We start from the raw sequence: 20,670 nt of genomic DNA on the forward strand, positions 1-20,670 counted from the left end.
TGTCTGCAGACTCACTCCCTCTTCATTCACAGTCTCTTACCAGCCTTGTAGCAACTATGGCAATTGCTTACATGGAAAGGGGATATTAGGAGAGCATCTGTTTGTTTTAACTGAAGGTAACAAATGTTCTTTTTGAGAATCCTACTTTCTTTGTTTTTTGCTCTTCATTTCAGCTCTTCATCCCTCTTTCTGGTCTGGTTCTTCCTCTTCCCCAACCCCTACCCCACCTCTGCTGCCTTCCCCCAACTTCTATCCCTACCTCTGCTGAGACTGTCTCCTTTTCCTCTACCACACAGGCTTCTCTTCCAGCTGGTACCTTTCCTTCTCATGGTCCCCTGGATGTACTACCTGGCTGCCTCATTCCCTTCTCTCCAGGACATTCCTCACTTGCTGGTGGCTGGCTCATACTCCTTTTCAGCTGTTATTACAATACTTCAGGCTCTTCTTTACAATGAAGACCCTGAACTGTGCATAAGCTGCTGAAAACAAGGAGGACCACTATTCCCAGTAGTCCACAAGCCTTCATCTGGGAATCACTGGCCTATGTGAAATGAGTTTGCTGGGGAGGTAGGGGGAAAATGCTTACTCCAGTTCAGTGGATAGGTGTCCACTTCACATCATCCCACCAGACTGACACCCCTTGGCAATTTCCATTCATCTGTTTAATAGATGAATAGAGAAAAATATTTGGATTGTGTGCATTTGTTTGTGATCCAATCTTTAGTGCTGTCAGGACAAGGACACTCATCTCTAGCATTCTATGATGAGGGATTAGAACAGTATTCTCAGCTCCCATATAGCTTTCCCTCCCAAACACACTTATCTCCCTGAGTGGACAGTCTCTAACAACTCAGCTCAGACCTACTTTCTGGAAGTCCCCGACTTTTGATGAGGAGTATCCATGTAATGGTTACGGAGATATTGGAACAGCAACACTTAAATATATAGATTCTTTAGTAAATTTTGTTCAGCCATATAAAGCCACTCTTGCTCCCATTGAAAATAATGGCAAAACTAACTGGTGAAGAATCTAGCCCTAAGGTACTGGCACCAGTTTGGAACTTTACCTGTAATTTTTAAAAAGAAAAAAATGGCCAAAAAGAAATGGCTATTGCATAATTTAAGACAATAAAAATATTTCCTTTTTTTTATTCCAAGGGAAACAAGTTAAGCAACCATCCCTTTAGAGCATTTTCAACCTAAACATTATAGCACTGAGAGAACTAGAAAGTGAACCATGTGTACTGTAAAGACTCAGAAACCAGAAGGCAAATAAAAAAAGAGTGAGTTTGGCTTAAAAACCAAATCTAATGATATTTTGGGGGGGTCTGATCTGACTAATGATTTTTGAACCCTTGTGGCTGGTAATACTCTGCATTTTATGATGCAAATGCATTAGATATTTAAAAAAAAAGTTTCAGACTGAGTAATCTACAGTGCTGCTTGTAACATAAAGAATGTTTATAAAACTAATACAATTTAAACCAGTGTCCTTTCTATGCAGTTTTGGAGAGGGGAAGTGGAGTTGCACTTGTGAGGTTACGTATTGATAGCCTGATCCCATGGAAACTTAACTATATGAGTAAAGTTACTAAGGTGTAAGTGTTTGCAGAATCAGGTCCTTAATAACTGTCAAAGATACTAAAATACCATGTCTTTATGCGAAAGTTCTGCATTCTGTTCAGCCCACCATAGATGCTAGAGATTGCTGGGTTCTAGGAGCATGTGTACATTATCGGGGATTGTACGTCTTTGGTAACAGGCATTTATTTCTACTCTCTGGGTTTCTCACACACAGAGGGGGATAATCATCTGTTGGTGAGTGACATGGCAGACTGTTGCCATGGCAGCATGATGACCTGGTTACAAGTGAGCTGTGGGCCTCTCAGAAAAAAGACACACACAAAAGCTGAGCAACAAATTAACTAAGCCTTGGTTTTATTTTGAATGCCTTGACTGAACATATGAGCAAAGGTCTGTTCATGTACCTGGCAGGCAGGTTCCTATGCAGCCGTTAGAGGGACCAGTTGGATGGCTTCTCACTTGTGTGTACGGAAGAGGGATGCATCTTATAGCAATGCTTCGAAAAGCCTCTTATACTCTTGTGTTTAATATGGCCATGGGGCTTTGACTCAGCTTCATTTTGAGATATTTGAATGTCAAACCTTTGCCTTTCTATAGCATATGCAGGAGGTAGCTTGGGCTAATGGTGGAAATACAGGAATGGAGTTGGGAGAGAGGCCTTTTAATCCTGGTTATTCCACTGATTTGCTGTGTGTCTGGGGACAAGTCACTTAATCAACATGACTCAGTTTCCCTATCCATATAATTATTAAGTACTTTCAGATCTTAAAATGGAAGAAGCTCTATGAATGCTAAGTATTATTAATTCCCCTAGGAATGTCAAAGAGCCTTACAAACAAGAGTATATTAAGTCTTACCTCAGCCCCTGTGACTTAAGTGAGTCCAGAGCTGGGTGAAGTGATTCTTAGGGATTAGACACAGCAGCTGTTCTATAGTACATAGCAAAGCTACACAACAGGTTAGTACAGGAAGTGAAGACTATCAGTTCACTTTAAGCTGCATGGGATGTTAGGGCGTCAGAATTTAACTCATCTGAAATTTAACCTGATCACCTCAATCTTACAGAAAGTGCTGTGGAATCTTTAGTGACCACAAGTGGTCATGACCTCAATTTTCAGAGTAGGTAAGTTAGTCTGTTCTGTAGAAGCAGCAAGCGTAGCTATCTGCATCTTATAGACTATTTGATGTTTTAGCTTGAGCTGAATTCGTATGTTCTTGGCACTTCTTAGAAGCACTACTTGCATTGCAAGAATGATATATTCACCACTAGCTGCTCATGCAAAAACATCTGTTAGTCTATAAGATGCCACAGGATTCTTTGCGACCTCAATTTTATATCCTTCAGAAGTGCCTAGTTAGAAGAGTACTAAGCCAGCTAGCATGATGCCAGAGTATTGGCTTAATACCACTTCAGAGGGAAAAGAAGCCAATAACTTCCTGACTTTTTTCAGGAAGTTTCTTGGAAGTCTCTCATCCAAGTCCTGATCTGGTCCAGTCCTGTTTATCTTGTGGGAGATAATGGTATCACAGCAGGAAGAGTTAAGCCTGCAGGAATTAATAGACTGTTACATATCTAGGACATTCAACAGCATTGGGTAAAGACCCAAGTCTAGGATGACAGATTCCCAAAGGTACACCCAGCAAAAGAGCATGTATGCATTTTGAGCTGTCACCTCCATGCTCATTGGAATCACAAGGTGAGGGATGTTTCCATAAAATTAAGTAATACAGGCAAGGAGGGGGGGAAAGTCACAGAAATGCCTATCTTGTGGGTAACAGGGAGGGCATAAAGCAGTTTCCTCCACTGACTCCAGCACAGTGGTCATCCAGTATTGATTTTGTTCTACATTTAAAGTGTCCCCAGTTTGCATGTAGCCCATACTGATAGCTGTCAGAAGCTATTACCATTTGGTGGTGGCTGTGCAGTGGCCTACTGTATGACAAATGTAGTGGTGAATCTCCAGTCTTAGTGGACTTATGTTCACATCACAAGACCCACCACTACCATTGACACTAAATGGCCTCCATATTGACTTCTCTACCAAGGACTGATGGGCCCTGGAATCAGAACAGGGACAGCATGGGCAGTAGCCAGGCAAGCTTCCATAACATTGCCCTGCTGAACTATTCCATTCTCACCTAGAGCGATTACCTTTACAAGCTGGAGAGGAGTCAGGCTCCATGGCCCATTAAAGCCTTGGCCTCTTGGCTGAGAACACTGACAATGAAGGGAATTTAGTGTGATATTTTTATGCTACCCCTACCAAACATTAAGTTTAGTGTATGTAATTTTGTTTGTTTGCTGTTTGATCATTGAAATGGGGGTACATGCGCACACACCCCTCTCTGCTACCTTCTATCTGAAGATCTGAATATGCTCTACAATAATTAAACTAGGGCTCACAATTCCTCTGTCAAGCAGAAAGTGACATCATTCTCATTTTACAGATGGAGACACTTGTGGTCCTAAACGCTTCTGGGCCCATTTTCAAGAAGATGGCACTAATTTTGGGTGATCATCTTGAGATGCCTAAAGCGCAATTTTTCCAAGGGACTAATTTGCAGTTCCCACTAACTTTAATTGCCCTTTACATTTTATCCTGTCACACATCATTTCAGAGAGAAATAGAGCCCATGTGTGACAGGTTTGGTCACAGAGACCCCCTTGGGACTGTCCCCTGATGTCTGAGACTACCTCTGAGACTTTTTCCTTGCCAGCCTGGGACTCTAGAACCCTGCCTTGTTGAGCCAGACACACTAGTGTGTTGCAACACAGACCCATGTCTAGTCCACACCTCCAAAGCTGCAGACTTAACTGTAAACAACTTAGCAGGTCACCTGCCTCCAGCACCCAGACACCCACCTCCCAATGGGATCTAAACCCCAAATAAATCCATTTTACTCTGTATAAATCTTATACAGGATAAACTTATAAATTGTCTGCCCTCTATAACACTGATAGAGGGAGATGCACAACTGTTTGCTCCCCCGGCTATTAATCACTAATTCTGGGTTCATTAATAAAAGAGATTTTATTAAGTATAAAAAGTAGGATTTAAGTGGCTTCAAGTAATAACAGACAGAACAAAGTAAGTTACCAAGCAAAAACACGCAAGTCTAAGATAATAGCTCACCCTCAGAGGTGTTCCAGTAAGCTTCTTTCACAGACTAGACTCGACTCGACTCCTTCCTAATCTGGGCCCAATCCTTTCCCCAGTACAGTCCTTGTTACTTCCAGCAGACATCTTAGGTGGAAAGCAGGGGTTTTCTCATGGCTGCCCCCTCTCTAGCCCCCTTTCCCTCCCCCCCGCCCCCCGTCCTGCTCTACCCCTTTTTATAGCTTTGGCAGAAGGTGGGAATCTTTTGTCTCTCTGGGTTCACACCCTTCTAAATGGAAAAATACCAGATTCCAGTATCAGGTGCCATGGTCACATGTCCTGTGAGACCTCATTCTTTATTACCCAGGGGCTGGCCCACACACATACAGGAAGGCTTGCAGGTAAATAAACCATCTATAACCAATTGCCCTAGTCTATGGGAGCCATCAAGATTCTAAACCACCATTAAATGGCCCACACTTTGCATAATTACACTAGGACCTCAGAGTTGTACTTCATATTTTTAGCTTCAGGTACAAGAATGATACATGAATACAAATAGGATGAACACACACCGTAGATTATAAGCTTTGTAATGATATCTTACAAGAGACCTTTTGCATAAAGCATATTCTAGTTATATCATATTCATAAGCATATTTCCATAAAGCATATGGAGTGCAATGTCACACTAGGTATCCCTATTCTTAGTTCTGTGTGTAACCCACACACCTCTTGGGTGTGGTGTTCTGTCCCATCTAGTGGCACTGAAACCACTTAGAGAGATAAAATGAGTCTGCTCTATGGCCTTAGCTAACAGCCAATGGGCATTTAGCTCATGCGGTAGAGTCTCATGCACTAAGCTAACCAAAGGGCCCAGGTTTGATCCCGCCTGCCAACAACCAGGGTCTGTTGGTGTTATGTATGCTGAACTATCTGCTACCACCTGCTTCTGCCTCGTGCCTTCATCGGTTAGGAAATACTGGAAGCTTCATATGAGAACATGTTCTTGTGAGACTTCCAACATTTTTTGCAGACCCAGGGTGGATTAAGATTAAATCGTAGTAACCAGAACTACCAAAAGGCTACTCCAAAACATTGGGGCCTCCTCAGAACAGTCTCTTGCTTCTACCACTCCTCTCCTAGAGGGATTTTTGTCTTCTACTCCTGAGTTATTGATTTTTCTCCCAAGTGAGGCAGCTGACCAGCAGCAAACAGCTGTGCACAGAGCTGTCATCTGCTGCTTTATACTCATTACTTTGTCCAGGCTCCCTGTAATAATTGGGCCCTGAATTCCAAGGGTCTGGGTTTAATCTCATCCTGTGCAAACCGAAGAGTTTGGAACAAGCCTCCAAGCTTTGGGGAGTTTAGATAAACTGAATCTTTCACAGTTCACCCCTGCTGCATAGAATATATTTGGAAAAGGGGACAGGGAACATGTGAGTCAAGTAGTAGGCCATATTGCAAAAGCATCTACCAATGCCATTGCTGTAGTAAAACAAGAGGGAAGGAAAGGTCCATGTGTTTCCTAGGTGCTGTCTCTGGCCTCCAGGTTTTCCTGGCATGGTGTCAACTCTCCAGGGAAAGGTTATGGGAATGGAGCAAGCTCTCGAAAACAGCCCTGTGACCACAAAGGCTCTCCAGGACCCTATCCTACAGCTCTGTGTTTCTCTCCAGTAGGAGGATCAGTTAGTGTGCAAATATTACCTTGGAGAGAGAAAGAGAAAAGGGGAGGAGCTGGGAAAGACTAGCTAAAGCTTGAGAGGGATCAAAGCCAGACAGGCTCTGAAGGAAGGAGTCCTTGACAGTGCTGAATGTTGCCATAGAAGAGGCTAAAGACCTGGGGATGACACTTGAGGAAGGGAAATAAGAGCTGAACTTGATTCAAGCACAAAATGAAGGTTTTATTAGAAGTGATGGCAGTTACAGAACTGAATGTAAACAAATACATCCCTGAAATAAAAAATTCACTCATTTTAGGAGAGATCAGATGTAAACCTTCCCCTGAAGCATCTCTGAAAACCTAAACCCAGCACCTTTGTATTAGAGCATTGGAATCAGGAAATTAAATTGATTAGAATATGCTAAGTACATTTCTCAGATCTGAGAAAGAGCTCTGTGTAGCTGGAAAGCTTGTCTCTCTCACCAACAGAAGTTGGTCCTATAAAAGTTATTACCTCACCCACCTTATCTCTCTAGGATACTGTGGAGCAGATTCATCCCTGTGCTGCCACAGAAGGGATGGAGGTAGTTTGTGTCTCTTCTATTTAGAGGGTTACGAGAGTGCTTAATTTGTGCCAGGACTTGCGAAGGCTGAGCCCCAGCTCCTCTGGGCTTGCTGAGTCAGTTATGAAAGTAAAAAAAAAAACAAAACAATTTGCTTGAGACCTGGCACCTCTTTCATTGAAAATTAAGTACTGGTTATGAGGCAGGGATGGGATGGGGAGTGGGGTATGGCCAAGGTGAGGGCAATCCTGAGGGCTGCCCTAAGTTGTGTCCCTGACTGGGTTTTTGAAGAACACAGTCACTGGGATACAGATCTGCCTAGGTTATGCCCCATCCCATTTTACACCCAACATATTTTGGGCTGCTGGGGAGACAGCACAGCGGTGGCAGAGCCCGATCTGTGCCTGGCACAGGGCCTCTTTACAGTTGGGTTATGCACTGATAAGCCTTACTCCTGTCCTATCACCAGGGGAGCGATAAAGTGAGTCCTCTGTTAATAATTATGTGAATCTGACCATCTGGTTTCACTATCCTAGCTGATTGAAATGCAGAATGGAGAAAATGTAGCATCAATAGCGAAAAGTTAATTACTCAGTAGTCAGTGCTGAACCAATGCTACAGCATGGGGTTAGGATGTGCTGTGCTCCTTACCTACCAACATTTGACAGCTATAAATAGGGATACATGAAGAGAAAAATAGGGACATTTTTTTAAATGCCATTGAAATTATGGAAGAGTCTTGTAGAATTTAAAAGGGATTAAACCAACAGAATCTTTACAGGCCTTTAGTTGGGGATCTAAAGAAAGTTATTAAAAAAAGTTATAGTATTTAATAGATAGTGAGGTTTTTCTGTGCTTTTTTTTAAAAACTATCCTGTAGAATTCTATAGCAGGGATATAATTAGGCCCCTACCAAATTCATAGCCATGAAAAACGCGTCATGGACCATGAAATCTGGTGCCCCCCCCCACTCCCCGGTGAAATCTGGTCTTTTGTGTGCTTTTACCCTATACTATACAGATTTTACAGGGAGACCGGCATTTCTCAAATTAAGGGTCCTCACCCAAAAGGGAGTTGCAGGGGGGTTGCAGTACTGCCGCCCTTACTTCTGAGCTGCCTTCAGAGCTGGGTGACTGGAGACCTGCGGCTGTTGGCTGGGAGCCTAGGTCTGAAAGCAGAACCACTGCCAGCAATAGTGCAGAAGTAAAGGTGACAATACCATACCATGCCATCCTTTCTTCTGCGCTGCTGCTGGTGGCAGTTCTGCCTTCAGAGCTGGGTTCCCGGCCAGCTCCGCCGCTCTCCAGCTGCCCAGCTCTGAAAGCCCTGCCACCCCAGCAGCAGCACAGGAGTAAGGGTAGCAGTACTGCAACCCCCCCACAACTCCTTTTTGGATCAAGACCCCTCCAATTATACCACTGTGAAATTTTAGATTTAAATGGCTGAAATCATGAAATTTACGATTTTTAAAATCCTATGACTGTGGAATTAACCAAAATGGACCATGAATTTGGTAGGGCCCTAGATATAATTCACTATCAAAGTCTATAGAAAGTTTATAGTTTTTGATTAACTCCATAGGGGTTCTGTAGTGGTTTGGAATAATAGAGTGAAAAAACCCTATACTTTGTGCTACAAGTAGGGCCTGTAGGGACACCTGGCATGTATGTTAGTTGCTGGGATGCCATGTCTTGGTTGAATTGTCCAACAGAGGTTCTGACCACTTACAAAGCCTATGATATTTTTGGCAAAAATAGGCCCTACACCAAATTCTAGCTTGGGTAACTGCATTCTGCCTCTAAATGCTCTTTCTAGTTTAAACTGGATACAGTTGACTTCATATTTTATCTTTACACAGTTATGTAGTGCGTTAAGTAGTTGCTGTGTTTCACTCCAGCTATGGCTGCATTTCAATGAAGGTGAAGTAATTCCTGTATATTCAGGATTAAATTCCATACTCTTTAATCAAGTAGAGACACCCATTGACTTAGCTGGGAGCTTTCCTTCAATTAAGGACCAGTTAGTTAAATTCTTTGGGATGAAAGGTACAATAGGAATTTGAGATGCTCACTAACCTGTAGCTTTGAGATTAGAGGCTGCTTTTGTAGATAGACCACAGTATCTTTGTGACCTATATAGATCTAGATAGTGTATGGAGCCTACTGGGAGCCATTCCATGCTGTATTCAGTTTTATTTGCCCCTATTAATGAGTCACTATTTGGAGAAAGCACAGGAAAGAATGATGGGCGATAGCCAAGCTACTTGCTGAGATAACCCACCAAGTATAAATTGCAGAGGCGGAACCGGGGATGTTCCTTTGACCCATGTAATGACCGATGAAGCTCACTAATGAGAAAACAGTTCTTGCAAATCCAAAAGGGGTGGCCGGGTAGGCTGGGGGAGATCAAAGGTCTTTGTTTCCTGGTCAGAGCTGTCCAGTTAACCCGATGAATACCAAAGATCAGAGTTCCTGTTAAAGAAACCAGGAGCTTCGGATTAAAAAAAATAATGATTCTGCTCACTGTCAAATCTCTTTTCTGGCTGTGAAGATGCAGGAGCTGGAGCAGAGAGTAATCGAGGCAGAGAAGAGGGCGGAGAATGCAGAGAAACAGGTAAGAGGTTCTCCAACACTGACACTGTTATGAACCCAGCAAGCCTGCACTTTTAACAGTCTCCAAACCATTGTAGAGAGAGCACCCAATATTATGGAGCTTCCCTAGGGAGACACTTATTACAGAGCAATTAATTAATATTTCTGGTCCTGCCCCGCTACCCTCCTGCCTGAGTTTCCAGGGTTGCCCTAAGGGAGTTAAGCCCAACACATGACACCTGCATTTCAGTTCTGCAACAAAAACATTTGAAGAATCCTGCAGAGAAGCTGCACCTTTACCTACAGATCTGTGGCATGGAGGCAGTTAAGCCAATGGAGTGACTAACTGTCACACAGTATGTCGCAACAGACCACAGAATAGCAGGGGGCTATTGCAGATCAGGATTGAAGTGCAATGTTGGAGCACCATAGAGGCTGTGAAACACAGTGCAATACACAGGAGTGCTGTTATGAGACTGACTTATTTCCAGCCTCAATCTCATGACATTGCTCGGGATTACAAGATATTATATACCCATGTCACGTTGCAGGGAGGTCAGTATCCACTGTTTCCTGTTTTAGGGGCCTCAGAGTGGAATAGCAGGTGCTGCCACAGGTCAGGATTGAAGTGCATTGGCATAGTTATAAGAGGGAAGCCTGCATTGCACCAGGAGCATCATCTCCTCTCTTCCAGGAGCCCCATATCACTCCAGTGAAGTAACAAAATGGCTTAAATTCCAGTCCCATTAGCCCTCATGTGGGATTCTCTGACCCTGGTGAAGTTTTTCCAACATGATAGAAAGTGTACTATGAAATGTAAACAAGCAACATCTCAACTAGAAACATCCCAACCTCCATGCTATAAAATTATATGGTGTACGAGGTTAATAACTAGCTGGTCCCCGTGCAAAATGTCTGGGTTGCTGATACCATGCTATCAGAGGTTCCTCTCCTCCCCCCTGCTCCCTGTGAACAGCTCATTGTTGAATGCTGAGATGATAACGGCAGAAGTATGTGGGCAGTGGAGTAGAAAAAGATTGAGTGTGGGACTGTAACAGAGGTCAGTGGGTGAGACAGGCAGAGAGATTGTCACTATGGCTATTGTTGAGATCACTAGACCGCCAGTGACTTAATTCAAAGGCAATGGCCTTGATTCAGCCTTGCTGACACAGAGATGGTGATTGCGCCCCCTGAACCAGCAGAGCGATGGCATTTACCTCTCCTCTCCAGGTGTTCTGCCAGGACAGCACCGTTTTACATTCCCGCCACGGCTCTATAGGAAACCCACTAATAGAGGCTGACCCTTCCAGCCGACTCTTCCCACTTCCTGGGAAAAACAAGCCAGTTCTGCACTTCTGGCAGAGTGGAGGTTGTTGGTGGTGTGTGCCACTGTGACCGACCCCTACTGTAGCACACTTTCCACCAGTGAGAGGCCTGCAGCCCACGCTGTACCACCATACACGAGCAGAACCCAGGGGAGTGACTCGGGCCGCAAAGGTTGCTGCCTCTCCAACAGCACCACCCATATCAATATCCAGAGAGGAGCATCTTTTCAGTAGAAATGCTTTAATTACACCCGACAGCTTTAGGAAGTGGAGCTGCCCCTCTCACAAACAGGTATATTCCGGGTGAATAAGCAGCATTTGTCAAATGAAAGGGCTCCACATGGAGTTTAGAGTCTTTTGTTTTCTTTCACCCAATGAGACTGGCTGTTTGGATTGCTAATTCAATGGACTCCCACAGTTGCCATCCTCAATTAAAGAAACCACATGTCTGCAGTCCCCACTCTGAGCCTCCAGCACAGTCAGCACTTGGGCATCAGACAGGCAGGAGGGGCCCTCTTTTTTTTTTTTTTTTTTTTTTATTATAATCACCCTGAACTCTAATGAAAACACATCTGACTCAGTGAGCTTAGCTTTCTGCCTGGGATGGCAAAGGCCTGCCTTTCTGATTCAGTGCAAGGGAGAAGCAGTTTGCTTCTCTATCTGATGTAGACAGACAAGGGGACAAAACACAGCTTTTGCAAGTCTGAGGTGAGGGCTGCCCAATGGAGCGTAAGCTGCTCTCATGCAGAATCTGCGAAGCAACCTGGTAATTGCCAGCGCTCTGCCATGCTGGCCCTAAGCCTTTGCCAAGCCACAGTGGCATTTGGGAAGAGCTGGTTCGAGAATTATTCGCAACTCAACTCTTACTGACAAGACAGCAGTACCGGGTATTTGTCCCTCATTACGTGTTGTAATTACCAGGCTGAGTTAAGTTGAGTTTTTCAATGGTAAGGAACTTATCTAGCAAAACAAGTTCTTTATAGAATCTTCCATACAAACTAGACTCAGACACTTCACAGGGTTAGATGATGATAACTGCGGGAATTAGGAAATAGGCTTGGGAAAGAAAGTAGTAGTAGCCTCAGAGGGTTGCAAAGAAAACTCGGATTCTAGAGGTAGCTGGATCCTAGAGCACTAAAACTTTGTAATACAAGAGAATTCCCATCTGTTCACATGAACTAGTGTTGGCACAGATGGGGACAGATATCCATTCTCATCCTGCTGGACCTCTGCAGCATTTGACATTGTTGACCATGAGATTCTGCCATCTTACCTGAGAGAGATAGTAGAAGTCCAGGGTAATGTGCTAGAATGGTCTGGGCCAGGTGTGGGCAAACTTTTTGGCCCGAGGGCCACATCTGGGTATGGAAATTGTATGGTAGGCCATGAATGCTCACAAAATTGGGGGTTGGGGTACAGGAGGAGGTAAGAGCCTCTGGCTGGGGGTGCAGGCTCTGGGGTGGAGCCAGAAATTAGGAGTTCAGGGTGCAGGAGGTGGCTCCGGGCTGGGGAAGGGGGTTGGGGTGAGGGCTCTGGCTGGTGTTACGGGCTCTGGGGTGGGGCTGGGGATGAGGGGTTTGGGGTGTAGGAGGGTGCTCCGGGCTGGGACCGAGAGGTTCGGAGAGCAGGAGGGGGATCAGAACTGGGGCAGGAGGTTGGGGCATTGGAGGAGGTCAGAGGTGCAGGCTCTGTGTGGCACTTACCTCAAGCAGTTCCCGGAAGCAGCAGCATGTCCCCTCTCCAGCTCCTACGCAGAGGTGTGGCCGGGTGGTTCTGCGCGCTGGCCTGTCCGCAGGTGCCGTCCCTGCAGCTCCCATTGGCTGCAGTTCCTGGCCAATGGGTGCTGCGGGAGTGGCGCATGGGGCGGGGGAAGCATGCAGAGCTCCCTGGCTGCCCCTTCACATAGGAACAGGAAGGGGGACATGCCACTGCTTCTGGGAGCCATGGCACACGCGGAGCAGGGCAAGCCCCCAACACTGCTCTCCAGCGGGAGCTCAAGGGCTGGATTAAAACATCTGAAGGGCTGGATGTGGCCCCCGGGCCATAGTTTGCCCACCCCTGGTCTGAGCCCTTCCTGCAATGTCACTCCCAACAAGCAATGATGAGGAAATTGCACCCCTTACTGGTGGAGTTCCACAAGGATCAATTTACTCTCTGATCTTTTTCCACATCTGTATGTACCCACTAGGTGAACTGGTCAGATGACACAGACTCATGTGCCAGCAATATTCAGATAATACTTATCATTTACCATATACAACCACACCACTACCACCAAGGTGGCCCAATGCTTGTATGAGATCAGCTTTTGAATGAATAACAGTTGGCTGAAGCTAAACCCAAGCAAGGCAGAGGAGATGCTGGTGGACAGAGGAAAGTATTCTGAAGGACTTGCAGCCCTGCTGCAGTTGCTGGTAACTGAAGACATGTGCCTACAATTGGTCAGTTCAGTCCATAGCCTAGGCGTACTCTGATTTCTCTCACATAGCAGCATCTGCAGGTAACATTTTTACCATCTACGCTTGGCTAGAAAATCCCTCCCTTCCTGGCAGACAAAGATCAGGCCTCAGTTATTCACACATTCATCACCTCTTAGATGGTTTATAGCAATGCCTGGGCATGAAGTCTTCACACTTAGGAAACTCCAGCTACTGCAGAATGCGTGTTGTCTTCTCAGCAACACAGGCTACGGCGAACATATCAAACCTGTCCTCCATTCGCTAAAGTGGCTTCCAGTAGACTATTAAATTAAGTTCAAGGTCTGTCCTTATCTTCAAAGCACTCCATGGCCTGGGCCCAAGATACCCAGAAGGATCATCTAAAGCTCCAGGATGGAGACTGTGGTCAATAACTCTGCTCCACTGGCACAATGGAACTCTTAACAAGAGTAAAGCTCATCTGTGCAGGAGACAGAACTTTCTCTGGTGGCCAGCCTAAGACTTTCTCCTGAACTCCTGTAGGAACTAGGGACCATCACAAACCTCACCACTTTCCACTCCAAGTGCAAGGTGCATTTTTTTGCCCTTGCCTTGTCTAATGTAAACACATAGCTTCAGATAGTTATATTAAAAACACTCCCCCTTCCTTCAAAACAAGACAGTTCACTGCACATGCTTTCCCCTCTTGGGAGAGGATGAGAGAGCACACACACAACACGTGTTAGGTGGCTTAATGCACTACTAGAAGGCCATCAAATACTACAGTGATAAGCGTGGTATAAAAACCTACATAGAACAGAATAGAATAGAGAGGAGCCCAAAGGGAGGCCAGGCTCTGATGGGTTTCAGCATTTTTACCACTGTGTTGGTTAGCAGGTTTAACCTGCACAGTTGCAAAAACACCAGAAGCTGTCAAAGCTTTGTCTAAACTAGGGATCATAGCAGTGGGAGTTTTTTGGTAAGTATCCCCAGTGTAGTTACAACCCAAAGGCTTTGAAGAGGACAACTAGGATCTTCGTATTGAATCTGGTATTAATGGGGATAAATAATTCAATATGGTATTAGCTGTAGTCAGTGTAGAGAGCCCTGCCTTTCTGTATGATGTAGGGTATTTATATGGCATCCCTATTACCATAGATTGTGAGGTGCTCAGATACAAACTTGTATCTTCTCTTATTTCTCATTGCCTTTCACCCTGTCCCCCTTGCTCCACCAGTGATGCCAGTGGCAATGTCAGAACCGAACACACTGCATTTTAAAATAAAATTAGTTGCAGAGTACCTTAGGCCTGTAAGAGTGTTTTTTCAAAGGTCAGATTTTTCTTTTTCCCTCCATCATAAAGATGAGCCCCCATTCAGAGTGGTTACCACTAAAGTAACTCATGCCATCACATTCAATTTTCATTAACTCCACCACCACCACCCATGGTCATTACAATGAAAGTGTGAGGGTATCTTTCAGGTCAGAGTCATGGAAGAGAAGGTGAAATTGGCCAGTATGAAAACCAGCGAATCAGAGAGTACCCTATACAGAAAATACCAGGAGCTGCTGGGCACAGTGCAAGGAAAGGATGATCTGATCGGCAGACTGGAAACACAGCTGGAGAAACAGGTAAAGCCACCTTCCACTGGGAGATCTGTAGCATGCATGGGCCCGTGGGACCATAGGTAACATTTGGTGCATGGCTTGGCTTATCTCTCCATCATCCATGTGCTTTCATCGAACCTGTGAAGGGAAACAGTCTCCTCCTGGCTGGTAGAGTGACCCGAGTCTTTAATAGGATGGTTCTCTGATCAAAGCAAGATTCCTCTCCTTCCAAGGAGAAATACAGCAATCCAACTAAACAAAACTAAAGTCAAATCCATTTAAGTTTGGGCTGATGGGGATTCATAGTGGGATGTGAAAATGTGTTATTGGGATCACTGGTTTAAATTCATAATAGACTGGGAGAGTGGACATCTCAGATTGAAAACAGCCTTTGACATTCTGGTTGTCTAAGTGATTCAATTCCTAAGTGTAGAGATTTTAGTGGTTCTTGGGTATGGTAATACGATACGGAGTCTCTTACCATTTTGTCTCTGATCTGAACCTAGCTCGGGACATTACCATTTCATGGATGTTCAAAGGCCTATGTAAAATGCATTACATAGGATTTGCCAGGTCTTATCAAACCACTGGTCAATCAAGTCTGAAATCTCATCTCCAGCAGAGGCTGGCACCTGATGCTTTAGAGGAAGGCAAATAAGTAGAGTAATACACATTGCAAATGTTACAATGCTGTACTCAAGGCGGGAGGGGGGAAATCCTACCTCCCTGACATGAAGCATGAGATTTGATAACATTTGTAGTTAAGCATATTAAAGTAAGAGTAATTATTTGGTCATAGAATTATCCAGGACTATTTAAACCCAGAAACAGTATCTGAACTAGATGTGCTGCTGTGGCACTGAGTTGCACAGACCAATTAAAACTATGAAGTACCAGTTTTATTTTTATTTGTTGTATCTGTATGGGCCAATGATTGAGTGAACCCTTTATTCTCTTACTTTGTGAGAGTGTAAAACGAAGCGAGTGATCATTTTTACTATCCCCACTTTCTAATGAACTAGACTCCATGTTACAAAAGTCACCAGCAGTTTTGGTACAAAACCATTATTGCAATTGTCACCTTTGTTGTCAGCTTCAGTAGAGAGGCGAATGGCTGAAGGAGCCAGGGAGACTGAACTTCTCCCTCTAGCTCCTAGGCTTGGTTTCTCCTTGTAAGGTATCTAAGCTATTTTTGGAGTGGGGACCCTTGCACTGCCACCACCCATGCTATACCTGATCTGAGGCTAAACAGAGGCCTTCACTTTCCAGCAGTATCAATCTAGCATCTTTCAGCAGCAAATTCCCTTAAGAAGGGAAAAAGAGAAAAATGATGTGACTGCACAGCTGATGGCATGGTGTCATTACCCTGGCAGTCACTTGGGAACAATACTCCCTGTTTGATTTCTCAAACTTTACTCTTAGTAATATTATTGTAGCATCTAGGAGATCTGGTCATGGACCTATGCTAGACACTGTACACACACAGAACGTACCTGTAAAATCCTCCTTGAGTTTCCCCTCGTGGCAGGAAGGTGCCCGGTAGGCACCCAGTCTCAGTTCCCCTTCCGTCCCAAACACTTCAGTGCTGTCTTGGGCTGAGAACACTTTTGTCACAGGATAGTTTGTGATGACCCACATCTCAAAGGCATAAACCAGAGCCTCTGGCTCTGCTGCCTTTTGTCACTTTTGACTCTTCTTCAGTCCCCAATCTTCCTTCAAATAGAAGGTTGCCGGGCTTATCCCCATCATCTCCTGATAAAGCTGAGAGGCTCAACCAAAGCAAAAACACAAATAAGTCAGTTTGCCCTGGGTTTAACAGAACTCTCACATCCTTCCTGAGTTCTTTCCCAGTTCCCTACCCCTCGTACAGGACAGTGGCCACATATCAGTCTCCAGGGCCTTCCCTCTGTCCAGTGCTCACAGAGATTGGCAGGAAACATTCCCTCTATCACTCTGCAGGCCTGTGTCTTCCTTCAGCCTCAGTTCTCACTTCATTTCCTGCCCTTATACAGGACAGTGGGCACAGAACGCTCCCTTGGCCCTCTTCTGGCTTCAGAGTCTCCATCTGTCTGCTTTTGGCCTGTCTCTCTTCCTTTCTAGATCCCAGGCCTCCTTTTATCTCCTGACCCCAGATGCTACCCCATCCCCTAATCAGTGGTAGTTAGGATACACCAGTTCGGTCACAGGAGGTGTGACACCTCCCTAAAAAGGGGCTCAGTCACCCTGTGACAATATCCTACCTATAGACAAACCAGTGCTCCCTGTGGTGTCCAGGCTCAGGTTTTGGGCCTGTTGTCCCCGAATATATTACTTTGACTTTGGTTTCTCAGTGAGAGCAACAGCTGTGTGTCACAGGGACCTTGATGGGATTGCAGGCTTTCAGAGTAACCATCCTTCTTAAACCTCTAACTCTAACACCTGCCCTCCAAGCTCCAGATAGAATTATTGACATTTATAGAATTCTCTTCATTCTGAAGGACTGAAAAAACATTTTACAAGGTACACTGACATGTAGCCACCGATTGGGTGGAAAACTACAGTTATTTAACACCACAGAGCAACAACATTACATAATAGTGTAGGGTAAGAGGAGCAGAAGACTATGTACAAATGAAACTCTGGGAGGCAGAATGTAATTGCCCAAGATGGAATTAGGTCAAGATATAATAGGGCCCCAAAACAGATACCCTGGTATTGTTAGCCTAAATTTTCAAAAATTACTCAAGTGGATCTTGAAATCACCAGACACCTTAAAGGGGCCTGATATCAGAGGCCAGTGAGCATTAATATCTCAGTATCAGAGGGGTAGCCATGTTAGTCTGGCTCTGCAAAAAGTGACAAAGAGTCCTGTGGCTTTCGCTTATGCTCCAATGCTTCTGTTAGTCTATAAGGTGCTACAGGACTCTTTGTCGCTTATTAATATCTGACTACACTTCAGTCCTGGGACCATTTCACTGAATGGAAGTTCCAGTATATAAGCCACTGCTGCTACAGTAACCTACTAGGAACATCATGACCATGTTCCCATAATGCATTTAATCCTCTCTTTGTCACAGAAGCAGTTGAGGGCTGAGGAAGCTAAAATTGTTCAAGACAAAGCTGCCAAGATCAAGGAGTGGGTAACATTTAAGCTAAGAGAGGTGAGTCTCCAGCCTGTTGTCAACTTCTGTGGTGTGCAGTTGGGAGTGGTGATTCTATATGTTGCTGGAGTTGAAGATTCAGCACTTTGTATGGACAATAAAAGCAAGATATTATTACTCCTGGGGGAATTCTGCACCACTGCCTTATGCCAACAGGAAGGATGGGCTATCTAAAGTCACTGACAAAATTTGGTCTCTTTAAGGCATAGCCATTGTGCCACCCAGTTAACTAGCCAGCCATCAAACTGGAGTGTGGGTGATATCTACATACAGAAACTCTGGATGTTAGGTCTTTTCTTGCATTGAGTGAAACTTCTCATGTTGTCTTAAATGCTTGTATTCTCCTACACTGGCTTACTCCTGGGGGAATTCAACACCACTGCACCAGCGCATAGTTAATGGGCCATGCATATTTTTAATTTTTTGCACAGAAAAAAGCTTCTGCTGGAAAGTTGCTGCAGTTCTGCCTTTTGCCCACCAGATGGTGCTGTGGCAATAGAACAGAGCAGCAGCTCCTGGCCAGCCAGGGAAGAGAAAGAACCTGCCTTCTTCACAGTGCCTGTGGGGCTAGGTCCGGAGAAAGGGGCTATGGGGAGACAAACAGCATGGGGCTGCTGGGGGGTCAGACAGGGGCTCATAAGGGCTAGTGGGAGAGGACAGACTGGGGCAGGGGCAGAATGGGAGTAGAGGCGCAGGGACACATGGGGAGGGGGTACAAGGCCACATAGGGACAGTGGGTGGCTGAATGGGGCAGAGAGACACTTGGGGGCAGGGAAAGTGGGGGCAGGGCCACATGGGGTCTGAGTGGGAGTGGAGGGACACATGAGGGTCCAGGGACACATGGGGACGGGGCAGATGTGCCTGAATGAATGGGAGAGGCCAGGGGTCAGCCAGGGCCTGCAGGGGGAAGCTCCCAAACATTCTCTCCCATCCCCCCTCCCCCCCCCCAAAAAAAACTGTTCTATACTTTTCCCACCCATACCCAACAACCCTCCAAGTTCACACCCAGGCTTCTTCCCAGCAATTACTTCCCTCTCCCTCAGTTCCTCTGTTACCCGACTCATTGAAGTTTAAATGAATTATTACTCAGAGTTCTGTATTAATATGCCTAGTAAGGAGTCTATTTGTCCTGAATCTTTTTTGTTGTCTGTATTGTTACAGACATACTTGCTGACAGGTATTTTGAAATAAATGACCAAAAATAATTGAAACATGGTGTGATTATATTGTGTTATTTTGACAAATAAAATATGCCGAATTTTGCAGAATTTGAAAATATTGTGCACAGAATTTTTTAATTTTTTGGTACAGAATTTCCCCAGGAGTAAAGATATTCACTGCCACAAAGGAGTTAATGTTTGCCACAGCACACAGCTCATGATGCATGGGCAGATCCTCTGTCCTCTTGACTTAGGACAATTTACTGATTTGACAAAGCAATAAACTGGTGCTGAGTTGCCATGATCAGATTTCTACCTCCAAGAACTAGAATTTGAAGTAAATTGTTCTCTCATTCAGAGGAAGCAAAGACTTCCCCACCATCACCCTCTCCTGTGAATCCCGAGATGCAGTTCCTGTCATTCCTCCCGAGGCAGCACCTGGCTTATAGCCATTTTATTTCCTGCTCTTCCTTAAAGTTACTAACTTTGTCTGACACTGTTTTCCTCCAACATGGCATTCCCTCATGTCTGCCCTTCCCTTCTCTTCCAAACCCCTCTGAGCTCCTGGGCCTTTATCTCATTCCAATGCCCACTGAAGTCAATGGGATTCTTTCCACTGACTTCACTGAGCACTGGATCAGGTTCCTGCTGTCCCATCTCAAAGCACTTTTTAAAAGACTCAGTAACTCTTTACTCCTGGGATTGAGGCCACACATGCATCTCCAAACTCTGGATTTCTCAACTTGTTTCAGGAAGGAAGTTGTTAGCATGGTGCTTTACTCCTATAGGTGGTGCAGGGATTCTTTATGTGGAACCCTGTGTTTGGGTGAGAGTCCCCAGTCTCTTTAGTACTGCCCAGATTATTCGCTGTGATGTGTTTCTTTCCCCTCCCTTGAATATATATTTGTTGGGGTTAACTTCATGTCTTTCTCATCCCGTCCCTCCTGGCATAGGGGGGATCCCATTACAGTGTGTGCAAGAGGAAGGAAAGCTGACACTCCCAAGTAATAGTAGTTTAGCTGTCTCTTTCCTACCAATTGTTTCCCAAAATATCTTACAGGTAAATTATAAATAATAGCAGAGAGAGAAATGATGAGGCCTATGCAGGGGAGAAGAAAGGTGCTTTCCAAGGATATTTGGGAAGAGTGGTTAGGTGCAGAAGGGCTATTCCAACTGGCAGAAGCTGCTTCTGAGAAGGGCTTCAGAGCTTAAAGTTAAATTTATCTGTTATTTTTCTTGTTCTTATCTTGAGACTTAATTGCAGTCAGAGACCTAAACACTTCTTGATGTTGGGGAGAGTGTTTAAATAATTTTTTTCAGTTTTTATTATTGTTTCATAGCTTGAGCTAGAAAATTACCACCTGAAAAACCATAATCAGAAGCTGACAGAGCAAATTGAAGCCCTTCAGGATGCATTACAAGGTAAATATGTTCACTTTGGAATTGTAACCTAGTAAACAGCTGAGGACTGGTAGTCAGGAATCATGGGTGCTGCCATAGATTAGTAAGTATGACTTGGGT

General features: G+C 44.8%; 1 protein-coding gene across 10 annotated transcripts in view; it reads left to right on the forward strand.

The window, feature by feature from the left end:
• The window catches only part of PLEKHH1 (pleckstrin homology, MyTH4 and FERM domain containing H1), a 92,917-nt gene that overhangs the window by 13,195 nt on the left and 59,052 nt on the right, over nt 1-20,670 (forward strand). For all 10 annotated transcript variants that reach the window (XM_039534608.1, XM_039534603.1, XM_039534610.1 and 7 more), the window contains 4 exons: nt 9,459-9,521; nt 14,724-14,873; nt 17,906-17,989; nt 20,490-20,571. In XM_039534608.1, the coding sequence (XP_039390542.1) occupies nt 9,459-9,521; nt 14,724-14,873; nt 17,906-17,989; nt 20,490-20,571 (379 nt within the window). The remainder of the gene's footprint in view (nt 1-9,458; nt 9,522-14,723; nt 14,874-17,905; nt 17,990-20,489; nt 20,572-20,670) is intronic.

The sequence above is a fragment of the Mauremys reevesii genome, linkage group 4 (genome assembly GCF_016161935.1).
Source record: "Mauremys reevesii isolate NIE-2019 linkage group 4, ASM1616193v1, whole genome shotgun sequence".
Taxonomy (NCBI): Eukaryota; Metazoa; Chordata; order Testudines; family Geoemydidae; genus Mauremys; species Mauremys reevesii.